Source organism: Aedes aegypti, chromosome 2, assembly GCF_002204515.2.
Source record: "Aedes aegypti strain LVP_AGWG chromosome 2, AaegL5.0 Primary Assembly, whole genome shotgun sequence".
NCBI classification, from domain to species: domain Eukaryota; kingdom Metazoa; phylum Arthropoda; class Insecta; order Diptera; family Culicidae; genus Aedes; species Aedes aegypti.
The window spans coordinates 261,868,915-261,894,125 of NC_035108.1; the positions used below are offsets into that span (position 1 = coordinate 261,868,915).

Genomic DNA, 25,211 nt, shown 5'->3' on the forward strand with positions numbered 1-25,211 from the left:
CATGATTTTGGAATCACAGTCTTCACAAACAATTAAATTAGAATCAAAAACACTGCTAATTTGAGTAACAGTGTCAATTTCCATTTTTTTGTGTGAGTTCTAATGGAATAATATCTCAACAATCCAGGTATCGTGTGTTATTCAATATAAAATTATTATCTTTTTTATGAGCGCGTCAATTTTGAGCAAGTAAAATGATTGATTTCACCACAAATTCAAATGGGCATGTTAAATCTATTATGTACTTGTGAATAATTACGTGTTCGAAAATCATACGTATTACTTTTATTGACATTCAATTCTAAAATGGTTCTTCGGTTCCAAAACTGTCAGAAAGTAACAGCAACTTCAACGCCGTTTCATTTATTTTGTCGCAGGAAAACCCATGCGTAATCAACAAATTACATAGCAGTCGCTTGTAAACTTCTTATGTAACGAACTAACAAGTTACATAAGGCTCGACTTTTTGCGCTTTTTCGGTTACATAGCAGTATTTTTCCATGTTGCAAATGTATCATATTGTAACTATTGAATATATTAAGTAGCCGTTACTGTAAGCTATTTGTAACAATATGTGCTGCTTGGGTATGGAATCGAAAATTATCGTGATTTTAAGGTTTTGGGCTACTTCGGAAGGGATATTCACATTCAACATAGTTCAAAATATTCCCTTACAGTGCATCATTATCAATTTGTGAACCATTCAAATCCACCACTAATATCTAATCAACTTCTCTGCAATTTGAGATCATTGTGTCGAGATGAAGTCTTATTGCATAAAGGCCTAACTGACCTGAGCGATTTATCTTCATCGATCCCCTCTTCCGCTAATAACTTCGCTAAATTATATAAATCTGTAATTATTCTTGTTAATGAAGCTGGATATAGTGATTCTTTATCCTACAGCAAAATAAGTTACGAAAAGAGAATCAGTTTTCTGCAATAACGCAAAAAAGAGCAACGATGAATAGAAATCGATCAATCCAGATAGCTCTTATGAAAAAAACAATGCTGAAGTAAGCTTGCATGGCCATCGATCAGTGCCGACGAACATTTGGTAGAGTAAACAGATATAATACGCTCCCTACGGAAAAAATGCTCTAAAGTAGTAGTAAATGCATTACCCGAGTAACACACATGTTGTAATTGATGCATATTAACTCTTATATGACATAATCTAGTCATATAAGAGTTAATATGCATCAATTATAACATGTGTGTTCCTTGGGTACTTCTATAGTCCTTGGTAATTCTGGCATTATCCCGATTTACCCTAAAACTTGGACCAAGTAATTAAATGGATTTACACTACAGTTGTTTGACTAACTTTTGCATGGATGTCTTGTGTGGTGACAAAAGAGCGAAGTGAGAACAATCCAATCAAAATTGGGACATTCACTTATGGCGTTGTCTGGTGTGTTTTCTACGACTCCCACGGCAGCGCTCGAGGCTCTTTTTGACGTCACATTACTACACATACATCTTAAACAAAAAGCACTTTATTGCTTTTACTGTTCATTGGTACTGGATTTACTGGAGGAAAATCCAGTAAATCGTAGATTTATACACACTTCGTTGTTTGCAATTTTGGTGAATTGGGACAAGATTATCCTTGCTCCAAGTGATCTCATCATTACTTATCATTTTCCTTACAAGACATTTACCAAACAATTCCCTTCATGGAAAGAGTGGACGTGTGGCTATTTGGAAAGAAGTATATCAAACAATATAGTGATTACCATCTTGATGGTAGAGCTGGTGCTGGTGTATATTCTCGTGAGCTAAGGCTGAATCAGTTTTACTCACTTGGTAAAAACTGCACCATTTTTCAGGCGGAAATATTTTCTCTAATGTGTGGAGTGCAATCATTAATTCAACAGCACATAATGGGAAAAGTCATATATTTCTGTTCAGATAGTCAGGCTGCTATAAAAGCTCTTGCTTTGGCCAACTTAAGGTAGGAGTTTGCTATCGCATGTCGAATTCAAATATCAATTCTTGGGCTGCAACTCATCACAAGCAATATTAGAATAGTTTAGGTTAGTGTCCTCAAACACAATTATACATTACTGAGCCATCTCCAAGGATGGCGAAGTATTTAACAAATCTATTAAATCAGAAAATTGACTGGCCACTGCCAACTCAACTATCACATGGCAAGTATTCAGCGTGCTGACTCATTTAAGGTTTTTTTTTCTTGTTGGCATTAACGTCCCCACTGGAACAAAGCCGACTACTCAGCTAAATGTTCTTATGAGCACTTCCACAGTTATTAACTGTGAGCTTTATTTGCCAAAGTTGCCATTTTTGCATCCGTATATCGTGTGGCAGGTACGGTGATACTCTATGCCCAGGGAAGTGAAGGAAATTTCCATTACGAAAAGATCCTGGACCGACCGGAAATCGAACCCAGACACCTTCAGCATGGCTTTGCTTTGTAGCCGCGGGATCTAACCACTCAGCTAAAGAAGGCCCCATTTGTTTGTGATAGTTGTGATTCCGATTATGGAACTTCGTATCATCTGATATGTAACTGTCCAGTTTTCACGCAACTGCGATTCCTATTTGGTAAACACTTATTAAGTGAAACTGATTTCACAAGGCTGAATCTTCAGGACATTTTGTAATTCTTAACCTGCTATGGTAATGAGCTATAGTCAAAAATCAAAAGACACTAAGTCGTACCACATTGAAGTGTTTTCCTTTACAGGTTACGTGAATATATCAGATGATATTATTCAATACGCGATGCGAAAGAGGGGACCATCCGAGGATGAATACGTGGCGAAAAGACGCCTGGTTTCAAAGAAAAAAGTGCTCTACACGTCCGTCCTCCAGAGCGGAAAAGCTGGCATGAGCTAAGTTCCGCGATCAAGAGGACATGGCAACAGTGGATAGGCCAACATTACGTCTAATGCCAAGAAAGCCAAGTAAAAGAGCTACGGGATAGCCCGAACCTGGGAGGGAGGCACCGATACTACACACGAAATATGGAACAACGTTTGTTTGAACTGCAAGATAACTCCAGCTTGCCAACAACAATCAAGGCAGGCTTGGGGAAAATTGCTAGTTTTCTTTTGTTGTGTAGTTTCGATCTTTCCTGACAAACATGGAAAAAGGGCCACAGTTTTCTATGCACAAAATATTCATTTTCATTGGAAAAAGTAAAACGATGGGTTTTCAAAGCTTTATATTCAATCAGATTGAAAGGTGCTTAGGTGACATTACTTGCATTGTGTGCATGGATTGATTTTTATTCGATTTTTGTCACTTTTGATGAAAAGCGAAAATGTGTTCTAATCAGTTACGCGCTTTTTCCATGTTAGTCCAATGTTTGAGATCTGGGCTCACAGTGACAGTTCGTGACAGCGGAATCCCGGCTCACTATGACGTACATAAATTTTGAATTGGTTTCTCCCTCCCAGGCCCGAACCAGGCAGTGCATTCACAGGAACCATAGGTGTAAAGCAAAGCAACCCGTGGAAACGAATTGAGAAGAAGAGAGTAAGGAGAAAACCTGAAACGGCGATGTAAAACGGAGCATAGCATAGCATAGCAGCATAGCATAGACTGACTGTACATGTCAATGGTTGCTACTCCGTGATTGATCGGAACTGGTAAGAATTGCACTACGATCCAAATGAATAAGGGATGGGAGTTTCCGCTTACTCTCGAAGTGCAATTTTAGCAGATCTAATATTATTAATCAATAACGGCGCCGGCCAAGTCCTTACAGTCAGTTGGGATGGGGAAGGAATGTTAGGGTGTAATGATTGTTGCTTCTAGAGACCGAGAATACCTCTGCATCTCCACAATCACCACGGGAAGGGTGTTTATTAGTGAGGGAGGAAAAGATCTGGGAGTCACCTCTGGTCGGTGATGCGATCCATGGACAAGGGGGAAATATACGACTTATATTTAAAGCTAGTTTTGTATTTTTGTCTCGAGAAGTTTTTGGTAGAAGCTTTAAAAAATAGGTCAACATCTATAATGTCGAACAATTCAAAAGATGTTTTTATTAATGACGAAAACTGAAAATTACATGTATATATTTTAAATCATATGAAACAGGAATAATGCCGACACTTGTAGTGACGAACCATACATAGTTTGTTTGAAAATGACATATGAGTATTACTGTGCATTTTGTCTCGATATGGTAGAAGTTTTAAAAAATACGTCAACATTCACAATGTCGAACAATTCAAAAGATAATTTTTAATAATGTCAAAAAGAGAAAAATATATGTATATTGAAATTGTATAAGAAAATAGCATTGTGCCGACACTTATAGTGACGAACCATACAAAGTTTGTTTTAATATTACATAAAAGTTACGCTTTCAAGAAAAAATGTGTTATCATAAGCATGAAACGAACTCACCAGTTGGTAATCCATTCTCGCCTGAACACAAAACTGACACTGACAGCAAATCTTCTTGGCGTTCCGAAAACAAACCGTCTTGCTTGGGCCTTCCCAAATACCTACCCAGCAAGACGCTCCAGAACAGGGAAAAAAAAATCTCCGGCGACGAAAACACGCGTGAAACCGTGAGCAAAATCTATCGGACGACGCATAACCGAACTGTCCTGCTTGGGCTTCACGAAGCACTACCCAGCAAGACGCTACAAACAGGAAGAAAAAAAAATTCTCCGGCGACGAAAACGCGCGAAATTGTGAGCAAAATCTAACGGATCCTAGTCTTGTAGATAGATACCAAGCAAAATGGTGCAGCTTATAAGCAATTGGCACAAGAAGTACTTGGCGACGAGGTTGCTGTGAGATTCATGACTACAGAAGCGACTCTCTAGTGTAAGTATATGGATGAAATCTCCGATGTAGCGGAGGTCTCGGCTGCCCTTAAACAGCAGTGTAACATCAACGTAGTAATTAAGGGCATCCACCTTCGAAAGGAAACGCGGGCCACCCAGGTGGAGGCGATCAGACTGCCCGTTGCCGAGGCCAACAAAGCGAAGAACTTGGGCATACTCAAGGTACGTATTGCCGGCTGAGCATACAGCAGCCTTCTGAAGTGTTTTGGGAAGATCCAGAAGTCGTGGATATACATACAATGGTCCCGACAGAAGTAAGCTGTGCAGAGGGGCAATTTATTGAAAGCAAATTGATAAATACAGTGATCTCTTACGTCTCAATGTGGATGGACGTGTTGTTCGTTTGCTAGTGTTTTTTTAGAATTTTGTGCTTGGTCGTCTACGGTATATGTATCACGTGATCAAGATGTCGACTGAATTAGTTGTGAAAAATACTTTGGCTTTTCGTTTTCCTGGGGATGCTGCACAACCAGCCGTGGCGGATATGGTCCGCTTTATCAAGGCGCTGAAAGGTGACCAGTCGTTGATGGAGACGGCCTATAAAATCTCCGATGAAAAGGCTGTCTTTATTCGCTTCAAATGTGAATCGGCAATGCAGTTTGTTCTCGCAAACAATGAAGAGGTGGTTCCATTCCATTATTGCAATGGAGACATGGTAATGGTGCGTATGTCGGTAGCGGGCAATACTCGTTATGTGCGCGTGTTCGATCTACCCCCAGAAGTGCCAGATGCTGATCTAGCATCGGTAATGGAAAAATATGGAAAGGTGAAGCGTACTGTGCGTGAGCGGTTTCCTGCCGAATTCAAGCTCGAAATGTACACTGGGGTAAGGGGTGTCTATATGGACATCGAGAAAGAGATTCCGGATATTCTCTTTTTCCGCAACCGAAAAGGTAGAATATTCTACGACGGTATAAAACCAAAGTGCTTCACCTGCAAGTCCGATACACATTTGAAAAAATGTTGTCCAGTATTGCGAGAACGCCAGGCCGAGAAAAAACAAAAGCAAATGGTGAAAGCGCCAGAAAATCTCGAAAAAGCAGAAGAAGACATCTCTACAGTTGCAGCAGAAAACACAATAGACGAAACAAGTCCAGCAAGTTTGAAGAAGGTGGAAACCAAACGACAACGGTCGCTTGATACGGATCGAGATTCATACTCTACAACGAAGCAGACAAACAAAAGGAGGAACAAAACAAAACCAGCGTCGAGTGAAAGTGACGATAGCAGTTTGGCCACAGTCTCGGATGCCTCTCCCACCAAGAGTAGGCACAGAATATTAACGTATCACTGGATTGAAGATGAACAAGAACGAAAATCTCTGATGGAAGAAGATAAGCAGAGGATCGCGGTTGCTACCAACACTCCAGTTGATGAGATTATCTTTTATTATGAATAATTTTGTGCTTTTTTATTTATTTACAATTATGTATATTAATCAAATACGTATTGAGTCGGCTCCGTTATGTGCTTCGCACGCCCGAGCCTAATAAATAAACGAATAAGGAAAAAAAAAAAAATTGATAAATACCTAATTTGTGTCGACAGAGCACACAACGGACACTTAACGGATGGACCCAAATGTATCAGGAAGTCAAAACGGAAGTTATACAGTTGAATTTCAAACCTTGAACCTCAAGGTTCAATACTGATGGAATGCGATGTACGATGACGTACTGAGACTCCTTTTTCCGACGGGTGTTAAGATTGTTGGCTTCGCCGACAACATCACCCTAGTGGTCTATGGCAAATCGATGGAGGAAGAAGAGTTGATAGCAGCGCACTTTATCTCCGTAGTCGAGGAATGGATGAAGTTAAGGAAACTAGGACTGGCCCTACTAAATTGAAAATTGAATCGACTTAGTATGTTCTAACTTCGGGTTGATAGAATATTCAACGGGCCAAATATGAGAAGAATCTTGGAACCCTCCGGGAGCCACACAAAATGAGGCCGTACGTTGACCAGCCTTGCCTTAAAGCTTTTGGGAGGCAACTATTTTTTTTTTAAATTACCAGGAACTCGAAAGTGCTTATTTGAGGCCGATATTTTGCACAACTCATATCGCATACTAGGTGAATAGTCAAAAAATAATTCTGACAGAAATTTCATTGCCACATCATAACGAGGCCCATGTATAATCTCAATGTGACTGTTATGCGGATATATTAAGCAATATGACAAAACAACTTGGTATTTTTTTCGAATTTTCTAGAACAATCTCACAGATTTCAGTAGGTTGATCGAAAGTATTTATCATTTGATGACTCTCCATGGTATTAACTCCAATTTGTCAGAAATGTCAATTGTGACTGTTATGCAATTATGGGCAGTGCGGGTGTTCGATACAAATATTGAGAAGAATTTGTTGTTGTGATGAACGTGTTAATTTGATATTCAAAATTTGCTTCTAATAGGTTCAAAACTTCAAAGAACTCTAGTTGATTTTCTGAATGAAATAATTCAAAATTTATAGAAAAGATGCTTGGATATCACACGTTTCGAATACTTAACGCAATCCTTAAGTTACTTGGTTGGCTCACAAAATGATGCACTATAAGGAAATATTTTGAAGTACATATGTAATTATCCCTTTTGAAATTGCCTAAAACCTTCAAGTAACGATAAATTTCGATCCCATCTTTGAAATATTTCCGAAGAGATGCTTTAATACTCGAGTAGTAGGTGCCCAATTATTTGTCATTTTTTCGTTAACAACGATCTCAAACACACCGTTTCGCGATTACGCTGACTTACCGATAGTGGCAATATTAAATATTGTACCGATCACAGCCATTAGTAGGATAGTACCGATGTTGTCGAAAAACATCCGATTTGGCATAAAGTATCCCGCGTCGAGGATGATGGGTGGCAACATGTAGAAGAAGAACGTGTTCGGCGTCAGCGGGGACACGTGCAGGTTTGTGGCGTACCGCAGCAACACGCCGATGATGACGCCGACCACGATCAGCAGACAGGACTCGGGGAAGATTTTACTCAGCTTCGGCGTCATGTGGAAACCTGGGTGGGGAGAGAAGTTGAAAGTAAAACATTAATTAGTGGGTTTATTTTGTTAACTAATGATTGAAAATATTATTATTATTATTATTATTATCGAGATTTTCAGTCATAGGATCATCTCATAGATGACTGAAAATAAAGCATAATATATTGTTCAATGCATTATAACAGCGCAACAAAAAAATTGAAGAAAATACTTTTTCCAATGTTTCAACAATATTTTAACTTTCAATTTTCAAGCTTTTAAGTAAAAGTTTTCATTAAGTTACAAAAAAAAAATCGATTTGACCACACCAAATTTTACGATTCTTTTATATGAATGGAGCTAACTGGCTAACCGCCTCCACTTTGCTGGAAACAGCAAAGTGTAGGAAACATAATCTTTCTTCATATTTCCTTTTTTCTTTTGTTTGTGTTGTTTGAAGGACCTGTCGTTGAAAGTCATACTCGGGATCAAACAAATACTAAATGAGGTCAAGCTGTTAGATGGATGCGGTTTATGGGATCAACGAGCAGTTGACACGTTGTTGTGGAAACGTGCATAAGTTCTCCGTATAGCCATTACTCCTTCGAATAATAGTAAGAACACAGATTAGTTCAACGATTTTGTGTCTGGAGATATAAAATTAAAATTAAGCAATGATATGATTCCATGAAATGATGAAGAAATATTTCAGATCTCAAAACATTCGGCTGATTTATTTAGTTCTAACCAGTCATAACTCCACTCAACCATAAAATATCCAACTCGATACGATCCATACCGGTTCTAACCGCCAATAATCATATCGCATTCATTAATTTAATACCTCAAATGCAGAGCTTCAATATGGGGCCAGCAAAAGCCAGCCAGCAGTCAATTGGTCAGAGTCACACTTGAAATTAATACTGTAGTCGTCGTTCAGTCTGCTTGAGGCTGGCAAGTCCCATGCTAAAATATCATCCCAGAAAAAAATGTGACTAATCTTGTTATCTTTTCTGCGGCAGCAGTTCAATTTAATTTTTAATACTTTTAATTAATTTGTTTTCGTAGGTTATGTATTTGTTGGATTGTAGGATAAAACATCAAATGAAATAGGGCAAGTCTGACACACAGGACCAGCGTTGCACACTATCAGTCATATCCTGATATTTTAAATAATTTAATTTCACATTCGAATTACCAATATCGTTTGCGATAAAACAACTAACAGTACTTATTTGACTCCATAATTTAGATCAAAATTACTGCAAAAAACTGTTAAACATATCGCACAGCAAAAATGTCATTTTATTTCCGAAATTTGTGTCAATGTTTGGTATATCGATGATATTCATAAACAATCATCACTAATACACTGGCGAAGGCAAACTCAAAATGATGTTGATGTGAGTTGAATTGGGTCGCATTTGGGCTACATTCATCAGAAAAATTATAGCGCTGATAATGACAGCGAGCAACTCTGCCTAGGACAGGAGCACCACCTCCATTTGTACATAGTTTAAATCAATTCTCTTATGTTTAACGGATAATATAATGTCCTCGGAACGGAAAAATAAATAATGTCTGTGCCTTTTACTTCTTTTGTTTCTTCTGGCATCACATCTTAACTAGAACAGAGCCTGATTTAGTATACAACAGAAACTATATAGCTAATTAAGCACTTATGACGTGGAGACTTTATGAACGTGTAGTTTATATCTATCTATCTTCTATATAAATAAAAATGGAGTGGTGTTTGTATGTCACAAAATGGCTTATGAACGGGTCAACAGATTTGAATAATTCTTTCTCCGTTTTGTTCTTCAAGGGTTCCGACGTGTTTGTGTGTATAAAAATCTCAGGAAAAAAACGAGTGTGAACGGAACTGTCATTTTGTATGGGACGATCCACAGCGTTTTTTAACAGCCTACTTGATGGCAAGACGAAGTTTGCTGGGCCCACTAGTTTCATATAAAAACTATATCAGTGCTTTTGTTAGGGCGAACTTTAAATCTAAAAAATCTACTCATTTTGGTAATAGTTATAAAATATTTTTCACAAAAAATCGGTAAAAATTGTCTTAATGATATCTTGAAAATTGTTGCTCCAAAAAACTTGATTTTTAAGGAGGCTTCTTATGCATGATTGTATTCAAGAATAATTCGTTTGTGAAAATTGAAAAAATATAGATTGACAAAATGGCCTATAAGTTATTGCAACTCATTTGAAAAATTCAAGCTTCGAAACCGTTAATTTTTGAATCGATCTATGGAGAAGATATAGTGAACGGTTTGGACAACAAGAAAAAATATAAACTGAAAAAATATTTCATATTTTTAATATTTTTTAAATTTTTACCATTGATTTTTTATAAAAACAGATGTATGATACAAAATTTCATAATGGATACATGTTTTAATAAAAAAGTTATTTATTTGATGATGGAATAATAATAATAAAATTATTCGGAACCATAATGATTATCATGATCGTTTTATGTAGAAGTAACAGTTTTCGAGTTATGTTATGTTAAGATAAAAAAATAATCAATAAATAACAAAATTAACCGTTTTCATTCATAATTCACCATTCTCCACTAAGAACATTAAGCCAGTATAGAATAATATGACCCAAACACTCAAAAACACATTGTTCTTTAAGAAGAATCGGGGATACCTAATGGAAATGGCCTATTTCATTACTTATATAATAACTTCCAGGAAAGTTACCATAACAATCGTTTTGGTTCAGAATAATTTCAAGATCTTTCATTCATCAAAAAAAAAAAGGGAAAACCATTAGAAAATCTTTTTAAATAATCATAAAATTTTGTCTGAAAAATCTGTTTCTTATCAAAATTGATTGATGAAAATTTAAAAAAATATCGAAAATGGGTTTTGTGGAATTTAAGAATTAAGTTTAAGTTTTGAATTACGCATAATAAAAAATAAAATATTTTCTAGGTGTATATTTTTTCTTTGTAGCTAGAAGAAAAAAAAAATCGCCACAGAACAGAACAGAATTTTTAAAATAATCTTCATGCAAAAACTTGTGGGTCATTTTTAGATGCTATTTTTGAGTTGAAATGATCCATTTATTTGTGGAAAACACTGATTCACTAAAAAAAAAATTCTCCGGGAAATCCATGAATCTTGGGAAACAGTAAACAGAAAATTGTTTCCCGGGAAATTTTTCCAGAGATTTGTTGTCCTGGACCGAACGAGGATTGAACCAGGCATGCTCTCCATGGCTATGTTTTGTAGCCGCGGTTATTACCACTAGGCTAAGAAAGGCCCTTTTGTATTCATCTTGTCCAGGAGTTTCCAGAACGTGCTCCCAGAAGCACATGATGCTCTTGCCAGGTGCCCCACGTTCTAAAATTTCAACCAGTGCTCTTAAATATCTCAACTTTTGTTCAAAAATACACTAAGATTTATGTCAACACTGCATACTAAACTTGTTTAAATTCAAAGTGTAGGTAATTTTCGTAAAAACAAAACAACCATTACCGCTGAAAATAGGTTTGAACGGTAACTCGTTGGTTATAATCTCTCGATCAAATTTTCAGCAAAAATTTGTGCTCTTGAAAGTTTGATGAGTGTTTTTGATACATCTATACCTTTAAGTTGTTATTGACGTTATGGTTGACAAGAAAACGCAGTTTTTAACAATTTCAAGACAAAAATCGAATCTTCTCATTAGACTAAAAACATTCGTTCAGTTTCCCGCATGAAGGACAAAAATTTAAAAATTTCTAAACTTGTCTAAAATATGATCTGAATTTGAAATATTCGGTGGAAAACAAAATACGATTTTATTAAAATGCTAAATTGTCACAATCTTAGCCTGATATGAAGCAGCTTTCTAAACAATAAAAAATAACAACACAAGTCTTTCATCACGATTTCCGTTGGAATTGTAAGATCGATTCACGCGTATCAAAAATTCCTGATTGCAAATGGTGTCGCGATAACGATCAGATGCTCTGCGCAACAATTTGATGTTAAAAGTGCTCCGTCAGCCAAAAAGTCTAAAAACCCCTGGTCTAGTTAATGCAAAATTGTTATTAGAAAATGAAGACACGAAGGCATAAAAAGCTACGCCAGCAAATCTTGGGCGTGGTGGTTGAAAATCCTGATCAGTCGCACAAATGGATCGCCAAAAGGCTTGGAATCCACCATTCCAACGCGTCGCGCGTTGTGAAGATGTTCCAGGAGACGAAGACCATCGAGAGGCGCGCTGGAAGCGGCCGAAAACGGAATAATCCGAACCTTTCCACCCGAGACGTGGCCAAAAAGGTCAATTCGTCGAAGTGGTTCGTCGAGCATACCATGAAGCGTGCTGGGCTTCTTGTTCTTGTTGGTCAGGAAGGCACCAAACCGGACTGACAAGCAAAACACGGTGGCCAAACTGCGTGTGCGGAAGCTGTACCGTGAACAGGCATTGAAGACATGAGCGAGCTTGATGAGCATGAGCATTGAACAATCAAGGCGACCTTATGCTGTGATCGAACTGAGCTATTCAGTAAAACAGTTGTTAGCGATCATGAAAGCTCACAGCACGGATAAACAATGAGCTTGAAATTTCACTAGGCAACCCCAAAGTGCATGCACTGTGTAGGAGGTTGAAATCAAAGCAAACCAACTTGATTTGTAAACGTCAATGGATTTGCAAAGACGGGCTTTGAAGGAGTTCTGTTTTTAAAGATTTGCATTTGGATTGTATAAAATTTTACGGGCCAAAAATTATACCACACTAAGACATTAATGCAGATGAATCCCATCCGGAATCTAGCGCACGAGCGTCCATATTTGTACAACATTATGAGTTACGAACTGTGATAATTGAGATTTGAGGCAGCGTCCATTTAATTATTAACGCCAAAATGGACAATTTCATATCCCCACAATGCTCCCAAGAATGCGATTAGTATATTTTTTTTAATGTTTTTGTATTCGTCATAACGCTGAAGCCGACATCTTATTTCAAACTGATGTGTTCCTGGGCCGTAATTTCAATACATCAATATAGGGTGAATCTGGAAATGGAATCCGAGTGCCGTTACACATTTCTACTGAAAATTAATACAATGCTCTATATAGTAAAGACTTCTTTTCTCTGAATTATCACGGAAAACCCCCACATGGAGAAAAACATACTTCTCAACCTGTTACCTCAATCCCATATAGCACCTATAGGTGCCCCGCATACTGCCAAAACTTTATAAAATAACTTCAATTTGATCAATGGACTGCCATGCTCAGTTGGTTTTTACTAATGAACTCCACTGATCAAGCAGAGAGATGATGATGATCGTCAACACTCAATGAACTTGACAACTCACGACCTACTACTTAGCTGAGCATCAAGTTACCCTAAAATCTACTGATCTTTGCTCATGAGCTGAGCATTTTCAATGCCTGTCCGTGAATGGCTGGTTAAGCCAGGCTGTCTCGTCATGGACGAAGAGACATACATCAAGGCGGACACCAAACAAACTGCTCGGTGTGAGAGTAAAAGAGTAAAAGAGAGTGAAAGAAGATGTAAATATAGATAAGTTAAAAATAGATCTGTATCGGTAAAGAAGATACAGATCAACTGATTCCGGCACAGTAGTGGTCACGAGCACAGAGTGCCTTTTACAAAAAAATCTAAAAATTCTTGAGAATTCTAAACATGTTTTGGTTTGGTATAATTCAAAGTGTAAGGAGTCATTTTGTTAATGGAGCCGATTCATGTGACTCGTCTGTACTGCCCACAGTCGACGTATTGGTATGAATTCTTTACCTAATAATACACTGGTCGTACAGCGCTTATTTGTTCTGAAATATATGAACTATAAAGGCTGATTTGCTGCTGAAAAGAAATCGCCAAAGAAATTTCTCGCCGATTCCTTGCAGAAATTTTCTACAGCGACTCCCCTGAACTGACATTTCTTTTTTACTGCGTACCGCGATCAGATTCCTTGCAGGAATTTCCCATGCATCAAGATAGGTCAAGAAATTACTTCTCAGCAGAAAATGAAGATTAAGAGGAAAACGGATTGACATGAACACATACACCAACTTATCGAAAGAAACACCCGATGTTTATTCGGATAGTTTAGTGTATCTAGTGTTTACGTTAATTTATCTATATAATCGTTCATCGAACTCACTGATTGGACGAATAAAACGTCGTATGCGTTTGCAGATTGTCATCTAAATTACATTTTTTAAAAAGTATCTAAAAAAAAATCCCTTGAAATCTTCAAAAGTTGAAATCTTACAAGTTTTTACAACAACTAGTACTACAACTTTTTTTTCAATAATTCCTCCGATCAGTTCTACACAAACTTCTAAAGAGAATCTGTCCACTGTTTTCCAAGAAATTCCTTTAGAAAATCCTGCGGAATACTATCCCGAGCAGTGCTGGGAATGGTAATAGTAGTGGGCTTGAATTTCGAGAAACTCACGTGGTTCTTCCCAAAAACGTGAATCTCATCAAGTAGCCTATGTTGGGTGCATGAGTTTCCAAAAACTACGAAGAATGTTCGGAGGAATTCTTATGATTCAGGAAACAATCTTTGAAGAAATTACATTTCTTTGTTTCTCTTTGGGTACAATCAGGTTGAATTCGTAAGGCATTCGAAACAACATTCTTGGAAAAAAAAATCCCTCGGAAAATTCTCCTTAATGAATTTCCGGAAGTAGTATCTGAATAAATTTCAGAAGAACTTCATAGAGGAAATCATGAAAAAACACACATACGTAATACGTAATTCCAAAAAGGTTTCGATTTGTTTTCTTGGTTCCTGTTAGGTCTTTTCCGGCCACTTTCTGATTCGTTTAGATCTGTTTTTTCAGGCTAGAGGTTTCTAATTTCCTATTTTTAAGGCACTTAGTAGCTACCAGCCCTGTAAATACGAATGGCTGTCTTAGTCTTGTGGTAACGACTGACATGAACATAAGGGGGTTTGAAGCAAAGGGTGTCAGTGAAAAAAAACCTAGTTTTGAGAAAATCTACTTTGAATTTTTTCCAGCTATATATTATGCTATACAAATTGTATGAAAGTCAAAAAACGAGCCAGTCTTCTAAGAATTATGTTATTTCTTCTGTTGAGCGGGAAAATCACCTGAAAATATCGTTGGAAACAGTAGAATTTCCTGAACTCAAAACCGACCAAAATGTCACTTACACCCCTTTGCGTTTGAGCCTCTCATATGTAGTAACTTTAAATACGCAGTCTAGGATTCCATAGGGTTAAAATTTGTCTTCTCTATTCACAAAAAACGAGTCACATGAATCAGCTAGATTTACAAAATAGACCTCTAAGGTGTCCTTCTTGCCCGAGCCCCCCTACTCATAGTCACAGGCCATTTCTCGATTTCTATTGGTGTTTTCAACTCCCGCTCAAAAGAACAAATATTATTTATCAATCAATAAAGTGCTGTTGGGTTGAATGAATTTTTAAATGCCAGCAATTGCTGGTCTATTTCTGTACAGCATCTATAGCTGCTGCAGTGGCTGACGCTATGAAAAGTGCACATACAGTGCACTTCCACACCAACACCCGAAAGATCCTGGACCCGGGATACCCGCTGACTATTTGGCAGGCGTCCACTTCAATTATTCAGATCGAGGCTGGACGCATAAATTCAATTCCGCTCATACATATTATATCGATATAGTGTGTGCTCACATCGACGTCCACTCAAGTGTTCAATGATCGGTGAAAAGACCCGCATTCCAGTATTTCCATCATTGCGACGGAATCGACTCCGTATATTGAATGGCGGTAGTTGCGAACAAATCTCTGCCCGCCGCAAACGGAGACTGGTCATCAACTGTTTGACATAGATACAAGTAATTGAATTGGAATCAATCTTAATTAAAATATGACAGGCCGTTCGATGAGAGTCCACTTGACACTTTTCGGAAAAAACAATTTAGATGCTCACTTGGGTGCCCGTCTCACGAGGCACGTTGGCAGTCCACAAATAGTGTAGCATCAACAAAATATCGCGAGATTTGTGGAGTTGGTTGCCCTTTGAGAAGAATATTGCAATAAATCTATCATAAACGATTGTTGACCGAGTTTTGTAATGGATCCAGTTGGTTGGATTTGATTTTCAATCGAAGACATACAAACGGTACTGTTCAGTGAGCGCTTAGTTTATGAGTTTGTATATTTCATGATAACAATAACACTGCGAAACGTGTTTTTGTCTCCAGCACCAAAATACCGCTATTCACTTAATTGAGAGTTGCTAAATCCATTGCCGAGGGGCCCAGATAGCCGTAGCGGTAAACGCGCAGCTATTCAGCAAGACCAAGCTGAGGGTCGTGGGTTCGAATCCCACCGGTCGAGGATCTTTTCGGGTTGGAAATTTTCTCGACTTCCTAGGGCATAGAGTATCTTCGTACCTGCCACACGATATACACATGCAAAAATGGTCAATTGGCATAGAAAGCTCTCAGTTAATAACTGTGGAAGTGCTCATAAGAACACTAAGCTGAGAAGCAGGCTTTGTCCCAGTTGGGACGTAACGCCAGAAAGAAGAAGAAGAAGAAATCCATTGCCGTTTTCAGAAACATCATAGCACGTCTAGTTTTTGGGATATTGGCTGTTGAAAATGCAAAAAATGTCGATTTCAGCCAACTTGCATGCAAGTTTGCCAGCTTGTAAGGCAATTTATTTGCTTAATTTGCCACAGAATTCAAACTTTATGTGTATAACAATACTTATCATCAAAGTTTGTAATACTTAAGATGCGGAAAAGCTATTTTTTGATGGTTGAGAGAATTTTTTTATTTTGCCATATAGAAGAAACGAAGAATTTTGTATGGAGACTGCAAGCATGTTGGAAAAATCGGTTTAATCGAAATTTAATCTAGCAATTTCAATCAAATTATATCTGAAATGAAAGTTCAAGTTCTATTTTGCATGTTTGGTGGATTAGATTACAAAAAAGTTTGATAAATTTTACTTGAAATTTCATGTAAACATCAATAAAACCAGTGTTTTATACAACTTTGGCGACCTGTAGCTAAAAATTGTGACGTGCTGGAACATTTCTGAGAATGGCATCAGATTTAGCAGCTTCAAATCTACCAGAGACACATGATTTGATCCTTGAGACACGTAAATATATAATTTTTGTTGCGCTGTGTAATCTCTTTTTACAAATTAAATTTTTCCCTTGCCCAGGCACTTCGATTGAAGTGGGGAAGCAAAGGGTGCCGCCAATCGTGATAAGTATTTCCGAATTCGGTCGATTCAGGCAGAAGATCATGAACCTTTTTTAGAGGTTTCAAGGTGTCTGTGCCACTGGGCGTTGCATGCTAGTCCTTGTTTTGTGTGGTGCTTCCTTCAAAGAACAAAATCGTCCATTGAAAGCATGCCCAAATGCAAGAATAAGACTGTTACGTTTTTTTTTTTTCAAAAACAGTTGTTTTTGAATACTTTGTTAAACATCTTGAAGATAAAAGGCGAAGTGATCAAAAGTAAAATTTCCCCGTCCAACTAATCAAAATTAGACAGAGAACCAAATCTGGCAATTGTACGCGGAAATATTACCAGGGATTATCTATCGCATATCGCTATCTGGGGACACTATTGCTACCGGATGTTCGTGATCATGTAAGTGAAATAAAACACATACCGTAAAACGGGGTAACTTTGATAGTTTTTTCGAAGAAAACTTCAATATTTATGCATGCTGTTTCAAAGGCTAAGAGATTTGAGACCGAATTCATGTTGTACTATAACTAGGCTGTCATGGATAAGTGACGAACTCATTATGACTTTATCAAATAGTGATCAGATCAGATTACAACAGATTCTTTGTAAGCGTTGCAAAACAGCTGAAATCTTGTAAATTTTTAATATTTGCATATAAATCTTCAAATGAACTTGATTCCAACGAAAATAGCTTTGACATGAAGTGTCATACTAATACTCTTTACTTTTGCATTCGTTTTTCTTAACTGTTTGACAGAAACTTCATTATTCCGTTTAATTTATAGTGGGTCTCGTACTATCAAAGTTGCCTGCACTATCAAAGTTACCCCGTTTTACGGTGGTAAAAGAACGAGTGAAATAGGTTTTATCATTGCTCTCTCTTTGGCGGTCTCATTCGATGCTATTATTTATCAAGCTTGTTACAACTTGCTAAACATTGCTGATCAACGACCGATACATATGTGAAGGTTTTCTTTGCTTACTTTGATCTTCCTTTGAAATCCAATGAGAACAAATACTGCACTGCCTGGCTATTAGAAATCTGAAACGAAACCACACTGTGCCCTAATATGGATTTCACATAATTTTACCATGTAATATCATGTATGAGTCGCCTTTAGGTTTGTCTTTTTATCAATCATACATACTTTTCTTTACAAGCTAAAGAATGTGATATTGAAAGTTTTTCGCTACATGAAATCATACATAAGTTTTACATTAGACAACTGTTGTTTCGTTACTTTCAAAACCGTGGTAAAACAACTATCTAAGCTACACGTCTAGTCTTGTAACATACCAAAACAACTTCACAGTTTTCCCTACGAAAGATAACAGACTGTCAATAAAGATAGTTTGAACAACTGTAATGAACGACATGAAACAGTATATCTGTCTAATGCTAATTGATGAGTAATGAGCACCAGTAAATGAAAAAAACTCGTAATTACTGTGATAAACGTGCACCGCACAATAATGGCTCGGAATAAGCATCGGCAGTTTCCAATCGCCCGATGCAGAATGCTAAGCGATTTTTTAATGCATATGCATATGGATCGTTAAAACGCAGCAGCAGAGGCAACAAACATAGATATAGAGCGTATGAAAATAAAATGCAGAGAAGAAAATCAATACTCCTTCTCAAGTGCTCAAGTGGTTTGGTATTTATTGTAAATTTGCGGTATATATCCAATGGGAAACAATCATAATTAAAATTTCAATTTCCTTCACCTGAACATACAGTTATTATAAGGCTTTGTTCAGTTGGAAACAAGATATTCATAATAATTACGGAATTATTTTAATAAGCTAACTGTTAATCAGAAAAAAATATCTTTCTTATTCTCGGAAATTATTCAAGTATCGCTTAATAAATTCACAGAAGAAATTATCCAGGACTTTCTACATAACAATTGAATGATTTTTACAGGTGTTACTCTAAGGATTCCTCCTAATGAGGGTCAATATATGAACTCACTTTCTACTTCTTGTACAACATTTAAAAATGATATCTTAGAAAAGCTACAATTCAATAGAAAAGAAAAATAACTGAAATCAACTATTAAGGCTAAGTTGCCCGTCATTCGTTTTGGCAGCCATGTTGACATAGCAGCTCGCAATTTCAAAGTGATAAAACTCAGTCGTCAAAGATCATATTGATCCGGAAAAGTATCACTATATGCGCTGACATGCAGAAAGTATGCTGATACTTTTTTAGATGCATCAGTGCAATACCAACTGATTTTCTCTGGTTCGAAATTGTGACATGATTTAGCAATAATCATCAACGACACGTACGAATTTCAATGACGGCCTACTTCGTTTTAAAACCATTTCCTATTCAGCAGACGCGCATTTGTTGTAGATTTCAGGTTACGGAAACGACTCTGCTCCTAATATTCTACAAGATTTTCATAAGTTACTCAACATAATTCAATTGGCGTCCTAAACGATTTCTCAGAAATTCTCCGCAGATTTATATGCACTTTTGCAACAGAAGAAGCTTTTCATTAGATTTTTCTAAAATCAGGAAATTCAGTTTTTAAGGAATGCGGATGTGACATCTCCGCAACCCTTAAAAACTTTCTCGACTTACTTACTTATTTGGCTTTACATCGATTATCTTGATAAAGCCTCGCCAACCACCAATTCACTCGGTTCATGGCCGCTTCTCTCCATCCTCGATTGTGACCCACGCTCTCCAGGTCCTGGTGTACCTGGTCAATCCACCTAGCTCGCTGCGCCCCACGCCTTCTTGTTCTGACCGGATTCGTAGCGGGTTGTTGTCCGGCATTCTTGCAACATGCCCTGCCCAGCGTATCCTTCCTGCTTTAGCTGCCTTCACGATACTAGGTTCGCCGTAGAGTTGAGCGAGCTCGTGGTTCATCCTTCGCCGCCACACGCCGTTCTCCTGCACGCCACAAAGATCGTCCTTAGCTCTCGGCATTCGAAAACCCCAAGAGCTTGCAAGTCCTTTTCGAGCATAGTCCACGTCTCATGCCCATAGAGGATTACCGATCTTATGAGCGTTTTGTACATCGTGCATTTGGTGCGGGGGCGAATCTTTCTTGACCGGGGTGAATCTTTTTTCTTCTGGAGCCCATAGTAGGCAGGACTTCCGCTGATGATGCGCCTTCGTATTTCCCGACTACCATTGTTGTCAGCCGTCAACACGGATCCGAGATAGACGAACTCGTCCACCACCTCGAAGGTATCCTCGTCTATCGCAACACTGCTTTCTAGGCGGGCCCTGTCGCACTCAGTTCCGCCTACCAGCATGTACTTTGTTTTCGACGCATTCACCATTAGCCCGACTCTTGTTGCTTCGCGTTTTAGGCGGTTGAACAAATCTGCCACCGTTTCAAATTTTCTCCCAATAATATCCATGTCGTCCGCGAAGCAAACAAATTGTTCGGATCTCGTGAAAATCGTGCCTCGACTGTTAAGTCCGGCTCTCCGCATGACACCTTCAAGCGCAATATTGAACAACAGGCACGAAAGTCCGTCGCCCTGTCGTAGTCCCCGCCGAAACTCGAACGAACTGGAGTGTTCGCCCGAGATCTTCACGCAGTTTTGCACACCGTCCATCGTTGCTCTGATCAATCTTGTGAGCTTTCCGAGAAAGCTGTTCTCGTTCATGATTTTCCATAGCTCTACGCGGTCGATACTATCGTATGCCGCCTTGAAATCGATGAACAAATGGTGCGTAGGGACCTGGTACTCACGGCATTTCTGGGGGATTTGGCGCACGGAAAAGATCTGGTCCATTGTCGAGCGGCCGTCGATGAAACCTGCTTGATAACTTCCCACGAACTCGTTTGCTATAGGTGATAGACGACGGAAGAGAATCTGGGATAGCACTTTGTAGGCGGCGATTAAGATGGTGACTGCACGATAATTTTCACACTCCAGTTTGTCGCCCTTTTTGTAGATAGGGGATATTACGCCTTGTTTCCAGTCTTCCGGTAGCTGTTCCGTTTCCCAGATTCTGACTATCAGCCGATGCAGACAAGCGGCCAACCTGTCCGGGCCCATCTTGATGAGTTCGGCTCCGATACCATCCTTGCCAGCGGCTTTGTTGTTCTTGAGCTGTTGAATGGCATCCTTAACTTCCCCCATCGTGGGAGCTGGCTGGTTTCCACTGTCCGCTGTGCTGACGTAGCCATCGCCTTCGCTGTCGTGACCTTCTGTGCCTGTGTTCTCTGCGCCATTAAGGTGTTCATCGTAGTGCTGCTTCCACTTTTCGATCACCTCGCGTCCGTCCGTCATGATGCTCCGATCCTTATCCCGGCACATTTCAGCTCGCGACACGAAGCCTTTGCGGGATGTGTTGAACTTCTGAATGAACTTCTGTGTTTCTTGAGAACGGTACAGCAACGCCATCTCTTGGCATTCCACCTCTTCCAGGCGGCGCTTTTTGTTCCGGAATAGGCGGGTTTGCTGTTTCCGCTTCAGTCTGTATCGTTCCACGTTTTGTCGCGTACCATGCTACAGCATTACAGCCCGCGCTGCATTCTTCTCCTCTAAAACCTCCTGGCACTCTTCGTCGAACCAATCGTTTCTTGAGCTCCGCTCCACATATCCGACAATGCTTTCGGCAGCGTCGTTAATGGCTGCTTTGACTGTCCTCCAGCAGTCCTCAAGAGGGGCCCTATCGAGCTCGCCCATCCATTGGCGACATCCGGTTGTTTCAGTCGCGCTAGATTGTACCTAGGCGGGCGTCGGTACCGTACATCGTTGATGACGGATAGTTTTGGGCGCAGTTTCACCATCACCAGATAGTGGTCAGAGTCAATGTTAGCGCCACGATAGGTTCTGACGTCGATTATATCGGAGAAGTTCCGTCCATCGATCAGAACGTGGTCGATTTGCGATTCTGTCTGCAGAGGTGATCTCCAGGTATACCGATACGGGAAGCTTGCTGGAAATAGGTGCTACGAATGGCCATATTCTTGGAGGCGGCAAAATCTATCAGTCGTAGGCCGTTCTCGTTCGTCAGCCGGTGGGCGCTGCGCTTTCCAATCATCATTCTGAACTCCTCCTCCTGGCCAACCTGAGCGTTCAAATCTCCTATGATGAACTTGACGTCGTGGCTTGGGCAGCTGTCGTACTCGCGTTCGAGCTGCGCGTAAATTCGTCCTTGTCATCATCAGTGCTTCCGGAGTGTGGGCTATGCACGTTGATTATGCTGAAGTTAAAGAATCGGCCTTTGATTCTTAACTTGCACATTCGTTCATTGATCGGCCACCACCCGATCACGTGCCTTTGCATATGCATGACTATGGAAGCTGTTCCCAGCTCGTGTGTGTATCCACAGCTCTCGTAGATGATATGATTACCTCTAAACGTTCGCACCTTTGCTCCTGTCCAGCACACCTCCTGCAGCGCTACGATGTCGAAACCGCGGATCTTCAGTACATCGGAGAGTATGCGAGTGCTTCCGATGAAGTTGAGAGATTTGCAGTTCCACGTACCGAGCTTCCAATCGCTAGTCCATTTCCATCGGTGTGGTCTTTGCCGATTGTTTCGGTCCGTATTCTCTCGTTGACGTTCCTGTGCTGATGTGTTTTTACGTTTGGCTTGCAGGACCTGACACCAACCCTATAGATTTCCGGAGGACCATTCCCCCTAAATGTTCGGAGGGCCATAGTACGCAGTTTAGCTTAGAGTCCTTCTCTGGCACTCGGACGATAATCAGCCGCCCCTGACATGGGGAACATACGCTGTTGTGAGCCGCTCCTAACATGGAGCACAGACGCTCCAGGTTTGCAAAAGCAAACCCCCCCTTCCCTGTCAGCATACGACCAAAGTTCCCACCGGGGGTTGGTTACCCGATGTTCCCCAAGATTACTCGTACCCCGGCCAGTACCACGAGGAGGTAGGGATATGAGTTGCCCAGCTATTTACTGTGCCATTTTCTCAAATGAAATGTTTAAAAATATCTTTAAAAATGCATGCCAAAGTAAGTATTCAAAAATATCAACTGTTCGTATAAGACTTCTAGCGCATTACGTTCAACTGTTTTTGTCCTAAACTTTTCCGCAAACATACTCAAGAATATCCCAAGCAATTAGTTTTGAGATTCTTTCAAAGAATCGTGTTATTGTTTCCTCTGGGATTCTTCAGAAAATTCACTGGATATTCATCCAAATATCTTTAAACAGCACTTGCAGTTCTTCTGGATTATTCCAAGGATTTACTAAAAGATTTTGCAATTTAATTTTGAACTTCTCAAAACATATCTGGGAATTACCATAAGGTTTTTTTAGCTTCAAGATATTACTCAATATTTTTTCCTGAAATATTATCTAGAAATCCACCCATTTTTGGTTCAAAAGATACTCCAGTAATACCTTAACTTTTTTGAATTTCTATACAAATTACTCTATGAATCACTAGGAGATCGCAGCAAGCCGCACGCGGGTGGCTCCGTTTTGAATTTTGTATCACGTTCACCTCGCTCCTAGTTTTTTTTTTTCAATTTGGCATGTGAAAAATAGATTTGACTGATGGTGCTATGCCACGTGCAAATGTTTTGTGGAAACATGTTTTTCAAAGTGATAAGTGTTTTTTTTTTCGAAAGATGGTTTGCTTACGTTTTGCTCGAAAGTGCTCTGTGATGGCTCCAACAATTGAATTCGTTTCATGCGACTCGTTTTTTTATCTTCTGTGTGTGTTAAACGCGTTGATTAAAAAATTGAATGTGGTTTGCGGATGCTCGGTTCAGGATAGGTTATGAACTGCAGTATTTATGTCTGCGGTGCGTGCATTTTGATGAGCAGTGCTAAGATACGGCTCACGCTATTGTTCATTATTAGAGGGGCGAAAATTTTTTTTTAATTTTCCAACTTTAGAATAATTCAAAGTTATCTGTCAAATCGTACACTTCAGGTTAATTATCAGAACTCCAGGTCTGAAAAACTTCCTGTTAGAGCTGGTGTTCCTCAAGGCAGCATTTTGGGACCAATATTATACAATATTTTCACATTTGACTTACCTGAGTTACCTCAGGGATGTCAAAAATCCTTGTTTGCGGATGACACAGCCCTCTCCGCCAAAGGACGAAGCCTGCGTGTCACCTGTAGTCGATTGCAAAAAAGTTTGGATATTTTTTCTTCATATTTACAAAAAGATTTCTCCCAATGCTTCCAAAACTCAACAAATAATATTCCCACACAAACCAAAAGCTCTTTATTTAAAACCTTCAAGTAGACATGTTGTCACGATGAGAGGGGTTCCAATAAATTGGTCAGATGAAGTTAAGTATCTAGGACTCATGCTAGATAAGAATTTAACTTTCAAAAATCACATTGAGGGCATTCAAGCCAAATGTAATAAATATGTAAAATGTCTCTATCCCCTTATTTATAAAAAATCAAATCTTTGTCTTAAGAACAAGCTTTTGATATTCAAACAAATTTTCAGGCCAGCCATGTTTCTAGCTGTTGTAATATCAGGAAAAAAGCTCTGCAGAGAATTCAAAATAAAGTTTTGAAAATAATTCTGAAGCTTCCTCCCTGATATAGTACTAATGATTACATAGAATATCCAATGTTGAAACATTAGAACAAATTTCAAATAAAATAATTCATAATTTCTGGCAAAAATCGTTACAATCTTCTATTGCCACGATTAATGCGCTATATATTTAGGTTAAGTAAATTGAAAACGTTTTTTTTCCTCTTATAAGCAGGTGTAATCAACTCACCTGTTAAAAATCAAAACAGCTACGGCAAATGAAATGTAATATGTTGTTAACAAAATGTTTAAAAAAATCTTAAATTTGTTTTACCAAATTAGGATGACAGTGTTGACAACACATAACATAGATAACACAGAACACCTAGATATGAGAAATGAATGTTATGTTAGAAATGATACTAATAAAGAAATTTAAAAAAAATATATAATTGAAGAAAACTGTCCTGTACCAAAATCCGATTAAATGCATTCACTCGCATTCAACGATATCATTTATGCACCATATTGATCTACTTGAGCTCAATAAGAGTCAATAATTTATGTCATTTGATACTATTTAATACAAGCTTCCGAAACCGCAACTTCGGTGGTTTCGAATAGACCGTATCTCGGAACGTGATGTTGATTATGAGTCGCGCTCAACTAGCTACCCCTCGAACCAACTCATCAGAGCCTTTCAGCTGCACGTGTGACATA

The 25,211-nt window shown here is 38.9% G+C and overlaps 1 protein-coding gene across 18 annotated transcripts in view; it reads right to left on the reverse strand.

Annotated features, from left to right (window-relative positions):
- LOC5570922 (sodium/hydrogen exchanger 3) overlaps positions 1–25,211 on the reverse strand; it is a 306,524-nt gene that overhangs the window by 106,236 nt on the left and 175,077 nt on the right. For all 18 annotated transcript variants that reach the window (XM_021844917.1, XM_021844913.1, XM_021844919.1 and 15 more), the window contains one exon: positions 7,588–7,851. In XM_021844917.1, the coding sequence (XP_021700609.1) occupies positions 7,588–7,851 (264 nt within the window). The remainder of the gene's footprint in view (positions 1–7,587; positions 7,852–25,211) is intronic.